This window comes from Spinacia oleracea, chromosome 3 (assembly GCF_020520425.1).
Source record: "Spinacia oleracea cultivar Varoflay chromosome 3, BTI_SOV_V1, whole genome shotgun sequence".
Taxonomy (NCBI): Eukaryota; Viridiplantae; Streptophyta; class Magnoliopsida; order Caryophyllales; family Amaranthaceae; genus Spinacia; species Spinacia oleracea.
In genome coordinates this window covers 39,125,886-39,146,169 of record NC_079489.1, presented here as the reverse complement: position 1 = coordinate 39,146,169, position 20,284 = coordinate 39,125,886, and the positions used below count along the sequence as shown (strand labels likewise).

Here is a 20,284-nt window from a genome sequence, read left to right as displayed (position 1 = left end):
CCAAGCTGATCGTCAGGAGAGACTCCTACTGGCACCGTCCTATCTAGACGTGCTTCGTCGAGCACATTATCATAATGCCCTCCAAAAAGCTCAGGCCTCCTGGCCTCCATGTGTGTCGTGGCAATAGTGAAAGTTTCTTTTTTGATTTTGACTTCTGTCTCATTCAGTTTCCTTTTTGAGCCGGCTTTTCCTTCATTGACTTTGCCCGCTCCCCAAGCCTCGGGATTCAGGGTGGTTAGATAACAGTCTCTAGCCTGTTGTTGTTCGCCATTAATGGTGCCAACTGATCCCTTATCACAAATATATTTCATTAGCATGAGGTGAGTGACGACTACTGCCTTCGTCTGATTCATAGTGGGTCGTCCCAAAATGATATTATATGCAGTGAGGTCTTTCACAATAAAAAACCGGACAATTCAAATTCCTACTTTGATGTTGTCCGCCTACTCAAAGAGGTAAGGTAATAATGCCCTGAGGATAAATTACGCCGCCTCCGAATCCGATGATGGGATGGTGAGTTTTTTCAATCGTCTTGGGGTCATGCTCAAGACCGTTCAGGCATGCAAGGCTAATAATGTTTGATGAACTTCTAGTGTCTACCAGGATGCGTCTTACTTTAAAGTTAGCTTCCTTCAACTCTACGGCCAAGGGATCGTCATAAGGATTTGTTATCTTCCCCCTATCGGCCTCACAGATTTCTACCTTCAGGAAGTGATCCATCGGTGCCTTTCTATACAGCATTACCTGACCCAGGCGACTTGCATAATCTTTCTGCCCTCTCATGGTCGGGCCTCCAACGGCAAGGCCACCGGAGATGACAGCTACACACTTTGGGTCCGTGTCATTTCCATCACGACGGTATGAAGGAGACTTTCTCTTCTTATAGAACTTCTTCCCGTTTCCCCCTATATTCGTGCCGAGGTATGCTTTTAGAAACCCTTTGGATGCCAGTCCATCGAGAGCCCGGCGTAAGCTCTTACAATCCTTTGTATCATGCCCCACGTCATAGTGAAACTTACAATAAAGAAAACTGTAGCAGGTCTCAACCGGTGACTTCATGGGAAATGGACGGTCGATCTCATACTTGTTACTGACATCTAGCAATATGGTGTAAAGATCGCTGTTGTACTCAAACTTTTCTTTTTCACAGGGTCGTCCTCTTTTCTTCCCCGACGATGAATTGGCTTGGAATCCCTTGCCTTCAAAAGCCCGGCCATGTCCCATTTGGACGATTGGTCTTTTCTTCAGACTTATCCTTACGTTGGGGGTGATCATATGTCTCGGTTCCCTTGGACTCCTTTGGGACGGAACAGATCTCAGTAGCATGAATAAAGGACTAAGCCTCGTCCAAGGCATCCGCCATGGTTCTTACACTCTTCTTGACCAGGTCAAACTTGAAGGATCCCTTTTTGAGCTCTATAAAGAAGTTATAAAACGCTACTCCATCCGGAAAATCTGGAATCTGCCCTGACTCCAAATTGAAACGTCGCACATAGCTGCGAAGGGATTCATCTTTACCCTGCTGGATGCGTCCTAAATGCATGCTTGTTTTCTTTTCTTCCTTGTAGACCGTGAACCTAGCAGAGAACAACATTTCCAATTTGGCAAAAGTATTGATTTTTCAAGCCGGCAACTTCTCAAACCATTTTGAGGCGACACCTTTCAGAGTGGCGGGGAAGTACTTGCACCAAGTAGCTCCAGCAGTTCCTTGAACGTACATGTGATGACGGTACGCCAAAAGGTGCACATCATGATCAGAGGTGCCGTCATAAGCATCAATGGTCGGCGGCTTGACCTTAGGTTCTTTTGGAGCATTCATGATGTCAACACAGAAGGGGGTAGTATAATCAAGTATCAAGTCGGCTACTCCTTGCTGAATGTGACAGATTGGGTCCTGCCTCCTGCCATGGGAGGGTCTCTGCCGCCCACTATCAACATGGCTCATGGTGGTTCTAGTTGGACGGCGCAAAGGGGAAGCAAGAGGCGTATCATCCATGACTGGAGTGGAGCCTGTGTCTGATAGCTCGGTTTCATGGGGTCCGTTAAGCTGAACCACAAGCGCTCTTCTAGATGGCCCTGGCTCAGGCTGGGCAGTCGTTAATATCCGACGCGAAGCCATTGGTTGAAATGAAGTCCTTTTCCACTCAAAACGCCTGTCTAGCTCATCGTTCCGAGGTTGGTCCTGCCGCCAGACATTGGACCTGGTGGTTCCATTAAAGAACGGTGCCTGATAAAGGGAAAAACTAGGTCGTTACTAGTCTTACACCTAAATCAACTTAAATACCTAAACTAACCACAAGAATCAAGTAGAGTGGCAAGCAAAGGGTCGATATCCACAGGGAATTGCGAGTTCCGTAGCTAGAAATGCTAACATAAGCTAATTCGAAAAGGGATTGGTTGTTGAAAAAGAAAGAAGATTCAAACTAAGCGATTAAAATGTTAAATAAGGATTAAAAACACTAGGGGATTGGGATTCACCAAGGGATACATGCAATGGGGGAAATAAGGATTTGGGGATTAACTAAACTTGCAAAGACAAATTGAAAGGGGTATCGATCTTTAAAATACTCAAGCAACGAATCATGCTTCCGCAATCAACCCAAAGCCTAAGAACTAATCAAAATAAATCCGATCGAAATCATACAATGCAATGACTTACAATCCCTTTCCAAATCAATGCATCGCGTTCCATTGACCAAGCAAAGTTACGTCTAATCAAGCAAGCAACGAGGACCCCCCAACTTATGCATTTAATTACAAAACTAGCAAATCCTACCTTAAAACCCCACACATGAAAACCCTAGGCTACACCCAAACCCCTAGATGAGAACTACTCACTCATGGACTTGACTACAAATTTCAACATGATGAATTCAATGGAAGTATGCATTTCCGAATAATCAAAGCAAAAATCCCTAACCAAAGAGTTCAAGCTAGTTTCATCATGGGAATCAAATCTATAAGCAAAACCATCATCCACAATACAATCAAAATCACCAAATCTCAAGAGATTAGCAAGGAAACTAATAAGTCTAATCATAAAAGATTAGGAAAAACTAAACAGTCAAACAAGTAGGAAGGAAAAATATAAAAGTGCCTATTTTTGGAGTTTTTGATTAATGAGAAAAATAAGAGACAAAATAAGAAAAATCAGAAATTAATGACATTAAATAGAAATAAGAGTTGAGAATTTTTACAATGAAGCTTCAAAATCCAAGATTAGGGAGAATCCCAAGCAATACAATGAGCAATGAATGAAGTTCTCCTCCTTTCTCTCTCTAAAATTAATTTCAAACCACTTTTGTAAAAAACTAGGTTTTCTAAAAGCTCCTAAAATGCTTTAAATAGTCCCGAAAAGTGGCTCAGCGCTGGCAGCAGGTTCGGCCGAACATAAATGAAGTTCGACCGAACTAAGAGGAAAGTTCGGCCGAACATAATGCAGTTTCGGCCGAACCTGGGAAGAGACAGGAGCTACTGATTGCGATGTTCGGTTGAACAATAGGGGAGGTTCGGCCGAACATAGGTAAGTTCGGCCGAACTTTTGTGAATGTTCGGCCGAACTCTGGGCTTAATTCTTCAGGCTGTCCTGCTTTGGTTCGGCCGAACACCTCTGAAGTTCGGCCGAACATCTTGAGTTTTTTTACTCCTTCCTTCCACTTTGAGCTTTCCTTGGATACCGTTGACTTCCATTGACTATTCCGTCCATTTTACTTGTTTCCCTACACATTAACAAACCCGTGAAAAGCAAAAGCTTGACAAAAATTAAGAAAAACAAGGCGAAAGGGCAGTAATTAGGGGAAACCGAGTCAACTAGCATGTAAGGGAAAAAGGACTAAAATGAGCATAAAAGGGGAGGAAAACAAACAAAAACAAGAATAAAAAGATACAAAATACTATCCTAGGAGTGACATAAATGTCACTCATCAAACTCCCCCAAGCTAGACTTTTGCTTGCCCTCAAGCAAAACAAGAGAAGAACAAGGGAAAGACGAGATTTTATTCAAACAAAGCAAAAAGGAAAAACGGGGGTGAGAATATACACTAACTCACTGTCGTAGGAATCACGATTGCATTTAAGCACATGCAATAAGCTCTTTAAACCCCTAAGTCATTCTAGAGGGCGAGTGAGATCTCGCAAGGGTTTTCCTCGAGTTTTACCCATAACTCAAATGAAAATAGAAATAAAGAAAATTAAACTACACGATCATGCCCAAGTTAACCCATCACGGAAGTGGTCCACAAATTAAGACAATCGAGTGACTTTTCGGAAAAGCTTCTTCCAAATGTATTCCAAAGCTAGGAGTAAAGGTGAGGACTAATCTAAATTGCTAGAGGACACTTCTATTAGCGCTTTTACTTGGTACATTAGAGCACATCTAGCTATTCAAAAGGTTTCATAAGCTATACTTTGGTTAAAAGAATCCAAGAATAATGGTCCACCTCCCCCAAATGCACGATTAGACCCCTTTTTGCTTCCCTCTACTCAAGACATGAAAGAGTGAAAACTAAGCGTGGGAGGCATCCACAAATTGACCTCTTATTAGACTTCTTTTTTTTTCTTTTTTTTTCTTTTTTTTTCTTTTTTTTTTCTTTTTCACGCCTTTTTTAAATGTTTTTGGCTTTTTCTTTTTCCCTTATTATGGGATTTTTTTCAAGAATAAACTTTATTTGAACAAAGAAGATGAAAAAGAATACACTTGTGGCTTATGATGCCACTTATTGAATGACACGAAGGTAAAACTAAGTCCTTTGTAGAGTTTCACTTTGGAGGGAATAAGGGTACACTTAGGGGCTCAAGGGACCACGTATTGGGCTACTTTAATTCAATGATGAGCAAATTAGACAATTTTTCAAGCTAGATGGCAATTGCACGGTTGAAGACTAATTTTAGTGGTACAAGGAGCAATAGAGATTAAGCAACTCCTAGAACACCCTAACTCTAGCATACATTTTTCCGAGAACAAATCCTACAAATTCCCACAAAGGCCTAAAAAAGGGAACCACATTAGATTTCATCATTTGGGCGTCGTCCTTGGGTATTTTTGACCGTTTATTAAGTAATAAAGAAAGACCTTTTTTTTATCACTATTTTATTTACAAAGAGGGAATTGCGAAAGTTGAATAAAAAGCGAAAACAAAAATAATAATTGAAAAATCTTTTTGTGATTTTAAGTTTTTTTTTTTTTTTTTTTTAGAGATTAAGAAAAGAAAATAACAAAAATCAAGAAAAGAAAACTCAAAAGAGAGAAATTGTTAGTCATTTTGGATTTTTAGAAATGGGAGCGATCATCCACTAAGGATATCAATGAGACATGAATCAAGCACCACAAGCATACACCAATCATACTCATGGCAAGCAAAACCAAACAAGCAATAACATCAACAACCATCAACCAACAAGTAATAGCAACAAGCAATGGCAACAAGCGAGCAACAACCAATAACACCAACAACCACCAACAACAAGCAAGCACAACTAATAGCCACAACCAATAACCACCAACAACAAGAACCAACAAGCAAAAGCTATCAACCCCTTCCAACCCACCACATGCTCCCAAGCAACATCCCCCAAGCTAGCTAAAATCGTCCCCCCAAGCTAACCATTTGCTCGTCCTCGAGCAACATAGTCTAATCAAGGCACAAAAAGGGGGAGGAAAGATTCAAGCGTCGTCCATATCATCATCATCGTCCTCTTGAGGAGGTTGCTAGGGATAATAAATGCTCGATGGATCATATGGACTAATATAATCGGACGGGGTCGGGGAGAGGTTGTATTTGCCATCCACATCGGGCCCGGAGGCGGCGGTGTAGGGTGGCCAATCATACCTAGGGGCGGTGGGGCAAACCGACATAGATGGTGCTTGGTATGTCCCCCAACATGCCCCCCGATTTTCAGAACTGGGTGGGTAAACATCGGGGCATTCCGGGTCATACGCAAAGTCCGCCCCGCCTGGCCTAGTCCAATCATATGGAGGGGGAGGGGTAATTCTCTCCTTGGGGGGAACATGGCCACTATAGTATGGATAGGTGAGTAGTGCGCCATCTCCCCCCCCAACGAGGAATTGGCCCTTCTTAGGGCGGGTGGTTGGGGTAATTCAAGTACGGGTCAATGAGGTTGTTCCTCACATTAACATTATAGTTTGCCCATGCATAGTACCCCCAATGATCTTGCCCGTGAAGGATATCACTAAGGGTACTTTGAATACCCTCAAAGCTAAATGGGGAGGGGGTAGAAGAAGATGACGTACCTTTAGGAGCTTGTTGTCGGGGTGCTCTCACCTTTTGTTGTGGCGGAATGGTTTCCACCAAGGATAGACTATTTGGGACGTCTTGCGGCCCGATGTACCATGGATGGTCCTTGGTGCGATCAATCTTTGTGAGGTCGTGGTTGGGAAAGACATACCACTCTTGCTCTTTGTAGACCACGGCGATCCACTTAGCATCCTTCCGCATGGTGTAGTTGATAAACCGTTGGCTTTGAAGGGCCGCAATATTGAGAAACTTGTCGGGTGTAGGGTGTTCTGTTTGCTTCTGTTTCACGACAGGTTCGGCCGAACCATGGATGAAGTTCGGTCTAACTTTCTCAAAGTTCGGTCGAACCCCGGGAAAAGTTCGGTCGAACTCTATTTTGCTGAGTTCTTGGTTCTCTGAAAAGTTCGGCCGAACAAGAAGGAGTTCGGTCGAACTTTCCTTCAAGTTTCAAGTTCGGTCGAACTTATTAAAAATTTCGTCCGAACCAAGAATTGGGGGGGATTCTGATCCCTGAAAAGTTCGGCCGAACATATATGAAAGAGTTCGGTCGAACTTCCATTAAAGTTCGGTCGAACCTCTTTGAAAGTTCGCCCGAACCCAGTTTTTGGGGCATTCTGTCTCTTGATGTTCGGTCGGACAAAAAGGAGTTCGGTCGAACATTTTGATAGGTTCGGCCGAACCTCCCTTCTGTTCGACCGACCTTTCCCTGATTCACAACAAGCCCCCTTTTCCCTTCTCATTTAAACCATGCACCATTTATTCAAAAACCAAAGACTAACAAAAGCTCACGAAACACCAAAAATGCAAAAAAATAAGGGAATGAAAGAAAAATTTAAAGGACAAGGGTTAGAGATCACCGGGTTTCCTCCCGGGAAGCGCTCTTTTAACGTCACTAGCTTGACGTGTCTTCACGGAGAAGATCAAGTGATTGGTTGTAGAAGTGTTGTGCAAACCGTCCCAATGTGGGCTCCTTCGAAATACCTTTTCACTCTATGGCCATTGACCTTGAAGAAGTCACATTTATCTTTGTTCCAAAGCTCCAATGAACCATATGGCAACACTTTCTTTACCTCGAAGGGGCCGCTCCATCTGGATTTGAGTTTTCCGGGAAAAAGCTTCAACTTGGAGTTGAAGAATAGGACTTTCTCACCTTCTTGAAAGTCCTTCTTTGTGATTTTCCGGTCATGGTATTCCTTAGACCTTGCCTTGTAGATGCTTTCCGAGTCGTACGCATTCATGCGCAATTCCTCTAGCTCATGCAAGTCTAGGAGCCTCTTCTCACCCGCACTCTTCAAATCAAAGTTTATATGCTTGATGGCACTTGAAGCCTTGAATTCCATCTCTACCAGGAGGTAGCAACTCTTCCCATAAACGAGCTTATATGGCGTCGTTCCAATGGGAGTCTTGTATGCCGTCCTATAGGCCCATAGGGCATCATCAAGCTTCAAAGCCCAATCCTTGCGGTTCGAGGCTACCGTCTTCTCAAGAATGAGTTTGATCTCATGGTTAGAAACCTCCGCAAGACCACTTGTCATAGGATGGTAGGATAGGCCTCGCCTTTGGATGACACCATATTTGGAGAGAAGGTTTGAGAAAGCACCTTTGAAGTGAGACCCACCGTCACTAATAATCGCCTTGGGCATCCCAAACCTAGGAAATATCACCTTCTTGAAAAATTGGATGACCACTTTAGCATCATTAGAAGGGGTGGTAATGGCCTCAATCCACTTGGACACATAGTCAACCGCTAGAAGAATGTAGGTATTTCCTTGCGAGGATATGAAAGGCCCCATAAAATCAATAGCCCATACATCAAAAAATTCAAGCTCAAGGATGGGATTTTGAGGCATTTCATCCCTCTTGGAGATATTCCCAATTCGTTGACACCTATCACAAGTCTTCACAAAAACCCAAGCATCCTTGAAAAGAGATGGCCACCATAGAAGAGATTGCAAAACCTTTGCCGTGGTTTTGGAGGCACCCATGTGACCACCACTAGGTGACGAATGACACATATTAAGAACACCTTGAATTTCATCATCCGGGACACACTTCGGCAAGAGATCATCGACACCTCGTTTCAATAGACACAGATCATCCCAAATATAGTGCTTGCAATCATGCCTTAACTTCCTCCGTTGTTGGGGGGTGAAGTCCGGAGGAGCCGCCCCACAAACTAGAAAATTCACGATATCGGCATACCAAGGAGTGGCCTTGGTTTGAATAGCATAGAGGTGATCATCCGCAAAAGTCTCATCAATGGGGAGATCTTCACCACTTCCCCTCACTTCCAACCTAGACAAGTGATCCGCCACTAGATTCTCGGTTCCCTTCTTATCCCGGATCTCGATATCAAACTCTTGAAGGAGAAGGATCCAACGAATAAGTCTTGGCTTGGCGTCCTTCTTGGCAAGAAGGTACTTCAAGGCCGAATGGTCCGTGTAAATGACAATTTTGGAACCGAGGAGATAAGGACGGAACTTTTCCAAGGCATAGACAACCGCAAGAAGCTCTTTTTCCGTGGTGGCATAATTTGCTTGTGCGTCATCAAGAGTCTTGCTATCATAAGCAATCGCATGAATGGCCTTACCATCTCTTTGCCCAAGCACCGCCCCAATGGAAAAATCGCTAGCATCGCACATAATCTCAAATGGTAGCTCCCAATTGGGGGGTTGAATAATGGGTGTCGTGACAAGAGCTTGTTTGATCCTATTGAAAGACTCAAGGCACTTGTTAGGAAAAACGAAAGGGACATCCTTGACAAGCAAACTAGATAGTGGTTTAGCAATTTTTGAGAAATCCTTGATAAACCGCCGGTAGAAACCGGCGTGACCAAGGAAACTACGAATCCCCTTGACATTTATTGGGGGAGGCAATTGCTCAATCACATCTACTTTGGCCTTGTCAACTTGGATTCCCTTGCTTGAAATCACATGACCAAGGACAACGCCTTCCTCAACCATAAAATGGCATTTTTCCCAATTCAAAACAAGATTCACATCTTCACATCTTTTCAATACTCTTCCTAGATTGACTAGGTATGAATCATAGTCTTCTCTGTAGACACTAAAATCGTCCATGAAGACTTCCATGATTTTCTCAAGAAATTCCGAAAATATTGCCATCATACATCGTTGGAAGGTTGCCGGAGCACTGCACAACCCAAACGGCATCCTTCGATATGCAAAGGTGCCAATTGGGCATGTGAATGTTTTCTTTTCTTGAGCACTTGGATGAATGGGGATTTGGAAGAATCCCGAATATCCATCCAAGAAACAAAAGTATTTGTGCTTGGCAAGCCTTTCCAACATTTGATCAATGAATGGGAGAGGAAAGTGGTCTTTCCGGGTGGCGGTGTTTAGTTTACGATAATCTATGCACATGCGCCAACCGGCGACAACCCTAGTGGGGATCAACTCATCATTATTGTTCTTAATGACGGTCATTCCCCCTTTTTTGGGTACTACTTGGACGGGGAGACCCACTTGCTATCCGAAATCGAATAAATGATTCCCGCATCCAATAGTTTCACCACTTCCTTCCATACCACTTCCCTCATATTGGGATTCAATCTCCTTTGAGGCTCAATAGAAGGTTTATGACCTTCTTCAAGAACAATTCGATGCATGCAAAAATCCGGGCTAATCCCTTTCAAATCACCAATGCTATATCCAATGGCTTTTTTATGTTTTCTCAAAACGTTCAAGAGTTTGGAAAGCTCTTCATCATTGAGTTTAGCATTAACAATTACCGGACTTGCATCATCGAGGTAAGCATATTTGAGAGTAGAGGGGAGGGGTTTGAGTTCAAGCTTGCTTACCTCCTTGGTGGCCTCATCGGACACCAAGGGTTCTTCACAATCCAAAGCTAAAAGCATCTCATGAGTCTCCATGGTGGCATTGCTTACATTGGAATCATGCACAAGAACATACTCAAGAACATCGTTAGTAGAATGCATATGCATGCTCATAGACTCATTGACAATTTCATCAAGGATATCAATTCTTTTCCTCATCCATGTGGGAAGGGCATCTCATGATTTGGTTAAGTTGAAACTCAATTTTCTCATCCCCAACACTAAGGGATAATCTACCACCTCTCACATCTATGATTGCTCCCGCGGTGGCAAGGAAGGGTCTTCCTAAGATGATTGGGACATTGGGGTCCTCCTCCATTTCTAAGACCACAAAATCAACGGGAATAAAGAACTTCCCGATCCTCATAGGCACATCCTCTACTTTTCCCAATGGAAGCTTTACCGAACGGTCGGCTAATTGGAGGGACACTTGGGTGGGCTTCAACTCTCCCACATTCAACCTTTGAAAAATAGAGAATGGCATTACACTCACACTTGCTCCTAAATCACATAGGGCTTTATCTATGACAAGTTCCCCAATTGCACAAGGGATGGAAAAACTCCCGGGATCTTTCAATTTGGTGGGCAACTTGTTTTGGATAATGGCACTACAACTTTCGGGTAGGCTAATAGTCTCAACCACATCCACAACCCTCTTCTTGGTTAGAATCTCCTTCAAAAACTTGGCATAAGTAGGCATTTGCCTAAGGGCTTCGGCAAAAGGAATGTTCACATAGAGGTTCTTGAGGACTTCTTGGAATTTTTCAAATTGATCATCAAGGTTAGCTCCGGCAAAACGAGATGGGAAAGGCAATTTGGGCTTGTAAGGAGGGACCACTCTCTTTGGAACTTCAACAACCATTGGTTCACTCACCACAACCTCTTCCTCATCTATGGTGGTATCGACAATAGGCCCACTTTCATCAATGGGCTCACTCTCTCCTTGAGTTGGACTCTTAGTAGTTGAATTCACAAGGTTTTTCCCACTTCTTGTCACAATAGCATTAGCTTGATGGGTCTCACCGGGACTTACCCCTTGAGGAGGCAAAGAATCGGGAACTCTTGAAGCATTAGAGGATGACAATTGCGCAATTTGTGTTTCAAGCATTTTATTATGGGTGGCCATGGAATCAAACTTTTGGTTGACTTGAGTCATGAAAGTTTTCAACATTGTTTCAATATTTGACTCTTGAGGAGGTGGGGCATTGAGGAGTGGTCTTTGAAAACCGGGAGGAGGATTTTGAAAGCTTTGTGGTGGAGGTGGCTTTTGAAATTGAGAAGAAGAAGAGGATTGACCTTGGTAACTCCCTTGACTTTGATAGCTTTGTGGTGGTGGTGGTCTTTGGAAGTTTGAAGGTTGGCCTTGATTTTGAAAATTTTGGCCATAGTTTTGATTCCTTGAACCCCCATAATAGCTTGAACTTCCACCCTCATAGTTGCCTTGATTTCGACCATTCCCATGGTTTTGAAATTGGTTTTGACCTTGGGTTTGATCATCCTTCTAACTAAACCTTGGGTTGTGCCTCCAACCGGGGTTATAGGTGTTGGAATAAGGATCAAACCGTTGGTTGTTTGCATTGTTAAAAGCATTAACTTGTTCCATGGGTTGGTCGAAAGGATAGCAATATGAAGAGGGATGCTCAAATGAACCACAATAATCACAAGACAAAGCACAAGACATTACACTAGAAGGGGATTGAGGAGTATAAGGACAAGAAGGGATAGAATTCGACCTTTGAAGTTGTGTAACGAGAGCATCAAACTTGGTGCTCAAAGCATGGATCGGATCAAGGTCGTACCTTCCTCCTTTCTTGTCACATTCTCTTCTATCATCATTCCGATCTTCACAATTTCGGACCACATCATCAATGATGTCAAAAACTTCTTCTAAGGTCTTCTTCATGATTGGCCCCCCGGCTCCCGCATCTAGGGCCGTCCTAGAAGCCTTAGAAAGTCCGTGGTAGAAGCAATGGAGAAGCACCCCCATCTCTATGCCATGATGTGGGCATTGCCGAAGAAGCTCATTAAATCTTTCCCATGACTCTTGAAGGGTTTCATCGGTCCTTTCCTTGAATGTCATCATCTTGGACCGGTAGTCCGCGGTTTGTGCGGGGCTACTATATTTGTTGATGAATGCCTCCGTCACCTCATTCCAAGAGGTCAATGAGTTTGGCTTGAGGTCATCGAGCCACTTTCTTGCATTACCGATCAAAGAGAACTTGAAGAGTGCCATTCGAATGTATTCTTGGGTTACCCCATTGTGTTTCACCGTGGAGCAATAATCGACAAAAGTCTTTAGATGCTCCCTTGGACTCTCAAGTCTCGACCCGGTAAATTGGCTCCTTTGAACCATCCCAATAAGTGCGGGCCGTAACTCAAAATCGGTAGCCTCCAAGGCCGGAAGTGAGATGGCACTTTTTGCCTCATAGGCCCCGGGGGCACCATAACTCCTCAAATCATGCGCCATATGGAATGTATCACTTGAACTACTCTTGAAAGATCGGAGACTTTCCGTCTCTCCGTCCGAATATTCTAGTTCTTCGTGCTCAAAAGGAAAAATGGGTTCCTCTTGATGATCTATGTTGTTAGATGCTCGTTGCAAGCTTCGACGCCTAGCACGAAATGTCCGCTCAATTTCCGGATCTTGAGGAATGAGGGGAGATACTCTAGGAATTCTTGGCATGCACACTCAAGCAAACATTAGCATTGACAATCAAAAAGAAAAAAAGCAATTAAAAGAACTAGACTTATACACTAAAAGCTACTAAACTTAGTCGCAACTCCCCGGCAACGGCGCCAATTTGATAAAGGGAAAAACTAGGTCGTTACTAGTCTTACACCTAAATAAACTTAAATACCTAAACTAACCACAAGAATCAAGTAGAGTGGCAAGCAAATGGTCGATATCCACAGGGAATTGCGAGTTCCGTAGCTAGAAATGCTAACATAAGCTAATTCGAAAAGGGATTGGTTGTTGAAAAAGAAAGAAGATTCAAATTAAGCGATTAAAATGTTAAACAAGGATTAAAAACACTAGGGGATTGGGATTCACCAAGGGATACATGCAATGGGGGAAATAAGGATTTGGGGATTAACTAAACTTGCAAAGACAAATTGAAAGGGGAATCGATCTTTAAAATTCTCAAGCAACTAATCATGCTTCCGCAATCAACCCAAAGCCTAAGAACTAATCAAAATAAATCCGATCGAAATCATACAATGCAATGACTTACAATCCCTTGCCAAATCAATGCATCGCGTTCCATTGACCAAGCAAAGTTACGTCTAACCAAGCAAGCAACGAGGACCCCCCAACTTATGCATTTAATTGCAAAACTAGCAAATCCTACCTTAAAACCCCACACATGAAAACCCTAGGCTACACCCAAACCCCTAGATGAGAACTACTCACTCATGGACTTGACTACAAATTTCAACATGATGAATTCAATGGAAGTATGCATTTCCGAATAATCAAAGCAAAAATCCCTAACCAAAGAGTTCAAGCTAGTTTCATCATGGGAATCAAATCTATAAGCAAAACCATCATCCACAATACAATCAAAATCACCAAATCTCAAGAGATTAGCAAGGAAACTAATAAGTCTAATCATAAAAGATTAGGAAAAACTAAACAATCAAACAAGTAGGAAGGAAAAATATTAAAGTGCCTATTTTTGGGGTTTTTGATTAATGAGAAAAATAAGAGACAAAATAAGAAAAATCAGAAATTAATGACATTAAATAAATAAGAGTTGAGAATTTTTACAATGAAGCTTCAAAATCCAAGATTAAGGAGAATCCCAAGCAATACAATGAGCAATGAATGAAGTTCTCCTCCTTTCTCTCTCTAAAATTAATTTCAAACTACTTTTGTAAAAAACTAGGTTTTCTAAAAGCTCCTAAAATGCTTTAAATAGTCCCGAAAAGTGGCTCAGCGCTGGCAGCAAGTTCGGCCGAACATAAATGAAGTTCTGCCGAACTAAGAGGAAAGTTCGGCCGAACATAATGCAGGTTCGGCCGAACCTGGGAAGAGACAGGAGCTACTGATTGCGATGTTCGGTCGAACAATAGGGGAGGTTCGGCCGAACATAGGTAAGTTCGGCCGAACTTTTGTGAATGTTCGGCCGAACTCTGGGCTTAATTCTTCAGGCTGTCCTGCTTTGGTTCGGTCGAACACCTCTGAAGTTCGGCCGAACATCTTGAGTTTTTTTACTCCTTCCTTCCACTTCGAGCTTTCCTTGGATACCGTTGACTTCCATTGACTATTCCGTCCATTTTACTTGTTTCCCTACACATTAACAAACCCGTGAAAAGCAAAAGCTTGACAAAAATTAAGAAAAACAAGGCGAAAGGGCGCTAATTAGGGGAAACCGAGTCAACTAGCATGTAAGGGCAAAAGGACTAAAATGAGCATAAAAGGGGAGGAAAACAAACAAAAACAAGAATAAAAATATACAAAATACTATCCTAGGAGTGACATAAATGTCACTCATCAGTGCCCCAGTCCCATGAGACTGAAAACGAATGGTTCTGATTTCATCTTTGAGTGTGTCCATCTACGTCTTAAATCCAGTATCCTTGAGCTGCCCAGCTGATACTGGCAGGTCTAGGTTTTCCTCCATGATAGTGTCGGCATCTTCCCTTAGGTGTCCACCAGGCGAAGTTGGATTTTGGCCAGCATCCTCATCTTCAAATATCACTTGTTCTGGACGCTGCTGCTCAGACGGGGGACTAGGACGAGAGCCTTATCCTGCAGAAGGTGCATTCCTATCGTCCCTCCCCCGAGGAGGACGTTCATCAGCCGTTGCGGCCCTATCCGGCTTATCATGTTGAGCGCTTGGTGAGTCACCGAAGTGTTGGACGTCTACCATGATAATTTACCTCCCCATAGACGATGCCAATTGTTGTGGGAGTTTTTCCAATAGTTGATGACGAGGAGGTATGCGGTTCCACGTAGAGACAAGTCCAAGTCATGTCGCGTTACGTCACCTGCAAAACAAGAACATTCCCGTGGGAATATTTCCTCCGATGCTTAAGTAAGATTAGGGTTTTAAGAGAGAGATAGAGTATTAAATGTAGAGAGAGAAGAGAGCTATTGATGTCATCAATAGTGAGGTTTTCTAGGTATTGAAACTTGGGTCCCTTTTTCCTTGGGAAAATGGGTATTTATACTATTTGCCTTAATGAGGGAAAACCCTAAAAGGCAAGCACCTGATTGGCTAAGGAATATTCTTGCGTGGACCTGGTCCACAATAATATTAGTGTGGACCCAAAATCAATAATTTTCACTAGCACCTTTTTACACTCATAGTGACCTTTATTATTTATATAGTAACTATAATAAATTAAACACCAACATTTTTAGACATAGTAACCATTTTTTGAAGCATAGTAACCCTATATTTTTAAAAGCGAATTATGACTTAAAATCACATTATTCAAGTACAACATGTATCAACGACACTAATTAGATATTTTTTCCCATAATAATCCTAATAAAATGCCAAAATAAATTAGGTACAAGTTGTTAACTTTATTTTAAGACATGGTCCACAATAAATTTAGTGTGGACCAAGTCCATTTAAGAATTATACATTAGGTAATTAGTAGTGAGAGGACATGCGTCCTTGTCAAGACATTCCTTTCTTGGGCCATGGGCCATAAAGAATAAAAGACACATTACTGACCCATTAAAAGGAAATAAAGATGTCATGTGGCCTAAATATGTGTTTGGATAATGCCACGTGTCATGGCTTGATTGAGCCACGTAAGCCGGGTACTTTTACCCACATCACTAGCCCCTTAAAATGAGTTTATTTCTTGTTCGACTGTTCATGTAATTACGAGTTTATCTCAATAAATTGTATGGTGTTTTATGAGTTAGAGATTGCCAAAAAAAAAGAAAAAAAGAAAGGGAGATCGCCAACGCTAGTATGGGCCTAATGGTACTATAGTCAATTTGTTATCCGGACTAATAGAACTCTCCTGTACTTCCTTACTCAAACATAGATACAGAGTACATAACCCACATTTTCATTTCACCAATCAAATTCGGCTCAACCTTCAAAGCCATCATCCCTCTCCATTATTCAAGCCGCTTAGCCGAGCCACCAAAGCCCCCAAAAAAGAAAGAAAATGCAGCGTTGGAACAAAACCACCACCACCAAATGACAAATCAGAAGAGAGAGAAACCAAGGTTATCTCTCCGTCTCCTTCATTTACTTAGCAGCCATGGCTGAACCTTCATCCTCACCAACTCAAACCACTACCACCGCCACCGCCGCAACAACCACCACTACTACTACATCGTTACCTTGGGGAACTCGCGAGGAATTTTTGCTAGCGTGCGCCGTCCAACGCTATGGCACCGACGCCTGGGACTCCATTTCCAGAGAGCTCCAGATTCGCACCGCTTTCTCTCTCGTCACTCCTCATTTATGCCAGCAGAAATACCGAGACCTCAAAACCCGGTTCGCCTCCGACGCCGGTGAAATTTCCGACGATGGTGCCGGTCTTTCTATCGATGAGTTGCGTCGTCTCCATCTGGCCGAACTCCGGCGGGACCTCCAGCGTTACGATCTTTCTATTGTGTAATATTCTCGATCTGAAATTATTTTAATTAATGAATTCAATTTAATTATTTTCTTGATTTTCTTTTTTCATATTTGAATGATTTTTAACGAATTGTAGGTCGTTGCAATTGAAGGTGAAGAAATTAGAGGGGGAAAGTAATAACGCGAAGGAGGAGATCAAAGAGGAGAAGTCCGATCTGCAGAAAAACGAGGAGAAAGAAACCGAAATTAATGAGGTGAAAATTGAACCGGTGGATGGAAGTAAACCGGAACCGGTTGAGCCGGATGTAAACGAACCGGACCGGAAAGATGAACCGGAGAGGGGTGAGGAGGATTACTCGTGCAATGGGAGCTCTAACTCGAAGGAGGAACGGGGAGGTGAGAAGGAGAGGAGGGAACGAGTGGAGTCGGAGGAGTTGGTGGAATCTGTGGCGGAGTCGAAAGATGACGTTGGTAGTGGTGGTGGAGAGGGAGAGGACGGGGTGAAGGAGAGCAGTGACGTACAGAGCACGGCAAGTTTGTGGAGGAGTGAGAATAATAATAAAAATAATATTAATAGGAGAGAGATAAAGGTGGGGGTATTGTCCGGGACAAGCAGCGGCGAAGAGAATCAATCGCCGGCGTTAAAATCAAACAACGATGGGAAACAACCATTAGTTGAGTTTCTTGATACTGTTCGAGCTCGTAAGCTTGGCTCGTTTTTCGAGCGCCGGCTCGAGAGTCAGGTAAAATTACTCTTATGAACTTAGACCAATTGTCAAACTTTTTTTTTGGTGTACCACCCAATTCACCCTTAGGGCTAATTCGGATTCGGGCGAGTTCTGAGTGGATAGGTTTCATTCTCTTCCCAATTGTTGTTGCGGGGAATCGAATACGGGTCATCCCTACCAAGCTCAGCCTCAATCACCACTGAACCAACAGTCAAACTTTTTGATGATATGTTAGGTTAAAACAAGTTTATATTGCGCGTGACCGTATGCTAATTTATTTTGGGATATATTGAAAAAAGTTCGATAGAGAGTATTTAGTCCGTCTGAGCAAGTCTTCTATCGGACCGCCGGACCGGCTTGACGGTTTCTAATTCGATTCCTGGCAATGATACTCCTATGTCTTACGAAAGTATTTCCCTTTTTCAATAAACGATATTCCAGTATTATTGTTTATTAAAATGAAATAAAATTTCCAGTAGTACGTACTTCGTCACTATAAGAAATTACTGAGATTGAGATTAGCTTTTTTTTTGACGGGAATTTCAAGTGTTACGGGGTAGTTAGTTACCAAACACGTAGGCATACTTAAAAGGGGGATGGGGAAAAATTCATACAGAGTTGAATGTAGAGTGACTTGTGTGAGCCTGTGTCGCTATCCTGATTCCAATCCACGCTACTTTTAGCCATTTTCTTGGTTATTTATCTTCTTTTCTATTTTTATTTTTTATTTTAAGCCCCGCTAAAAAAACAAAATAAATTACATAGAAAATCCTTGGTTTTTGGTGTGAATAGACACAAGGGCAATATAAGATTCGAACCTGAGACCTATTGTACATAGGCCCTCAATGTTAATCACTAGGCCAGGACATCATTGGTCACATAGAAAACCCTTGGTAGTACTCCCTCCCGGAATACTCGAATTGGTTTGACCGACAAAGAGTTTAATGCAATGTAATTGACTTATTACTTAATTAGATGGTACTCCAGGTGATAGTGGATTATTTTTTTAATATACTGCGAAAAACTTTTTAAAGGGATAGTGGAAATAACTCACTTTTTAATGTTTTTTTTTCTCTAAGGGAGTAGGGAGATGGGTCAATGGATAAGTATAATATTAATAAAAGTTTGCTATTTATAGAAACGGTGCGAGTAATCCGGGACGGTATTATAAAGAAAGCGCTGCGAGTATTCCGGAACAAAGGGAGTAGTACTCTATACTGTTTTTTTCATAAACTAAGTACTCCGTATAATATATGAAGTCTTAGTTTCTTGAATTAAATTATCTAAATACCTCAGAAGAGGGTATATGATTTCATTACATGTACTCCGTATGTGCTGATCTGCTACGATGTACGGAGTATTTTCTAAAACTTATACTCCGTACTTCTTATTTGCCCCACCATAATATCTGCTGCGATGTATGTGCTGATCTGCTACGATGTATTTATGTGCTGATCTGCTACGATGTATTTATGTGCTGATCTGCTACGATGTACGGACTAATTCCTTACAGTCCGTCCAAGTCTCGCTCATTTCTGTTCTCTGTATTTCTACTGTACTTGGTAAAAGGTAGGGTTATCATTTAATAGAAGTATTTGTCGTATTTGCAGGAATCTCCGAGATATAAGACCCTAATAAAACAGCATATTGATCTAGAAACAATCCAGAGAAGGATGGAAGAGGGACAATATACAGATTGTCAAACCAAATTTTACCGTGACCTAATGCTCCTCATCAACAACGCCATTGTCTTCTTCACCAAAAGATCTTCAGAGTACAAAGCAGCACTTGAGCTCCGTCAACTGCTGAACAAACAATTTCAATCACATGTACCATCTCCACATGACCACAAGTCTCGCCCTTCAAAACCTGCCCAACCACCACCCTTACCAAAGCCAACAAAACCTGAGGTCAATCAAGCTGATCTCAAGGAGCCCCCACTAATAATTAAAGTTCCAGTGAATGCTTGTAGAAAGCGGAGTTCTATTGCTGGAAAATCCTCGAGAGGAGGAAGTGAGAAAAAGGAGCCAGCATTAGCAATGGCAATCCCACCTGATGAAAAACCTGCTTCTCTTGGGGAAATCATCAAGCAACAAAGGGACAAGACAGCATCAACATCATTCCATGCTGTGACTAAGAAACGAACAAGAGATCAGAGTTTTGGGTCAAGAAGCTCACCAAGCAAGAACAGTAACAGCTATCGGAGCCCAAGCACTCCCATGCCGAGTAAGAGAGAAACTTCAGACAAAAAGAAGCCAAGTCCTGATAATTCCTCGAATAAGATAAAGCATGTGTCAGGATCAGGTAAAGATTTATTGCTGCACTCATTGAAGAACTCAGATAAGAGAAAGACTGGTAGTGGTAGTGGTAGTGGTAGTGGTAATGGTAATGGTAATGGCGGCAGTAGTGGTAATGTTAAGAGTGACAGGAGAAAAGATGAGGGTCCACTGAATGGTTCAGGTAGTAAACTTGGTAAGGAAAAGACCAAAGTAAAGGAGGAGAGAGAAAATGAAAATTCGGGAAATAGGAGCACCAGACGACCACCTAAGAGACAAGCAGCAATTGCAGCAATGGGTAAGAGAGGCCGTGATGGTGGAGGAGAAGCAGAGTCTCAGTCAAAGAAACGTCAGAGGAAGTAGGGGGCCAATGTATGTATAGACTATAGATTAGTGGTGGAAATTGGGATCAATTTGTTTTGCTGTTGTAATGGTTTAGGCCAGTAGATCTGTGCTAATTTAACTATCATGCCTGGAATTGAGTGGCTAGATGTCACCCATCAATTTTTTGTTGTATTGGTGGTTGGTGGAATGCTTAATGCTTCTATAACTGGAAATTTTGACCCCTCTTTGGAACCAAAGACGAGAAAAAAGAAGACAATAAGAATGCCAT

The 20,284-nt window shown here is 42.3% G+C and overlaps 2 protein-coding genes across 2 annotated transcripts; one reads left to right on the top strand and one right to left on the bottom strand.

The window, feature by feature from the left end:
- Positions 1-10,252: 10,252 nt before the first annotated feature.
- On the bottom strand, positions 10,253-12,577 carry LOC130469646 (uncharacterized). Its single transcript, XM_056839041.1, has 2 exons — positions 11,622-12,577; positions 10,253-11,507 (listed from the first exon to the last, which is right to left on the bottom strand). The coding sequence occupies exons 1-2, from the start codon at positions 12,575-12,577 to the stop codon at positions 10,253-10,255; spliced, it is 2,211 nt and encodes a 736-aa protein (XP_056695019.1).
- Positions 12,578-15,955: 3,378 nt separating this feature from the next.
- On the top strand, positions 15,956-20,228 carry LOC110785103 (uncharacterized). The gene is made up of 3 exons (XM_021989545.2): positions 15,956-16,703; positions 16,804-17,410; positions 19,006-20,228. Exons 1-3 carry the CDS (start codon positions 16,345-16,347, stop codon positions 20,032-20,034), a joined length of 1,995 nt encoding a protein of 664 aa, XP_021845237.1. The 5' UTR covers positions 15,956-16,344; the 3' UTR covers positions 20,035-20,228.
- The last annotated feature ends 56 nt before the right edge of the window (positions 20,229-20,284 follow it).

Bases quoted from the DNA above. Each gene is read 5' to 3' on its own strand.
- LOC130469646 (XM_056839041.1), bottom strand. From the start codon at position 12,577: ATGGCGCATGATTTGAGGAGTTATGGTGCCCCCGGGGCCTATGAGGCA. The intron at 11,508-11,621 runs GTTTAGTTAGAA...TGGGGGTTCAAG, and splicing joins GGTTGGAGGCACAACCCAAG to GAATCAAAACTATGGCCAAA.
- LOC110785103 (XM_021989545.2), top strand. From the start codon at position 16,345: ATGGCTGAACCTTCATCCTCACCAACTCAAACCACTACCACCGCCACC. The intron at 16,704-16,803 runs GTAATATTCTCG...AACGAATTGTAG, and splicing joins CGTTACGATCTTTCTATTGT to GTCGTTGCAATTGAAGGTGA. The intron at 17,411-19,005 runs GTAAAATTACTC...TCGTATTTGCAG, and splicing joins AGCGCCGGCTCGAGAGTCAG to GAATCTCCGAGATATAAGAC.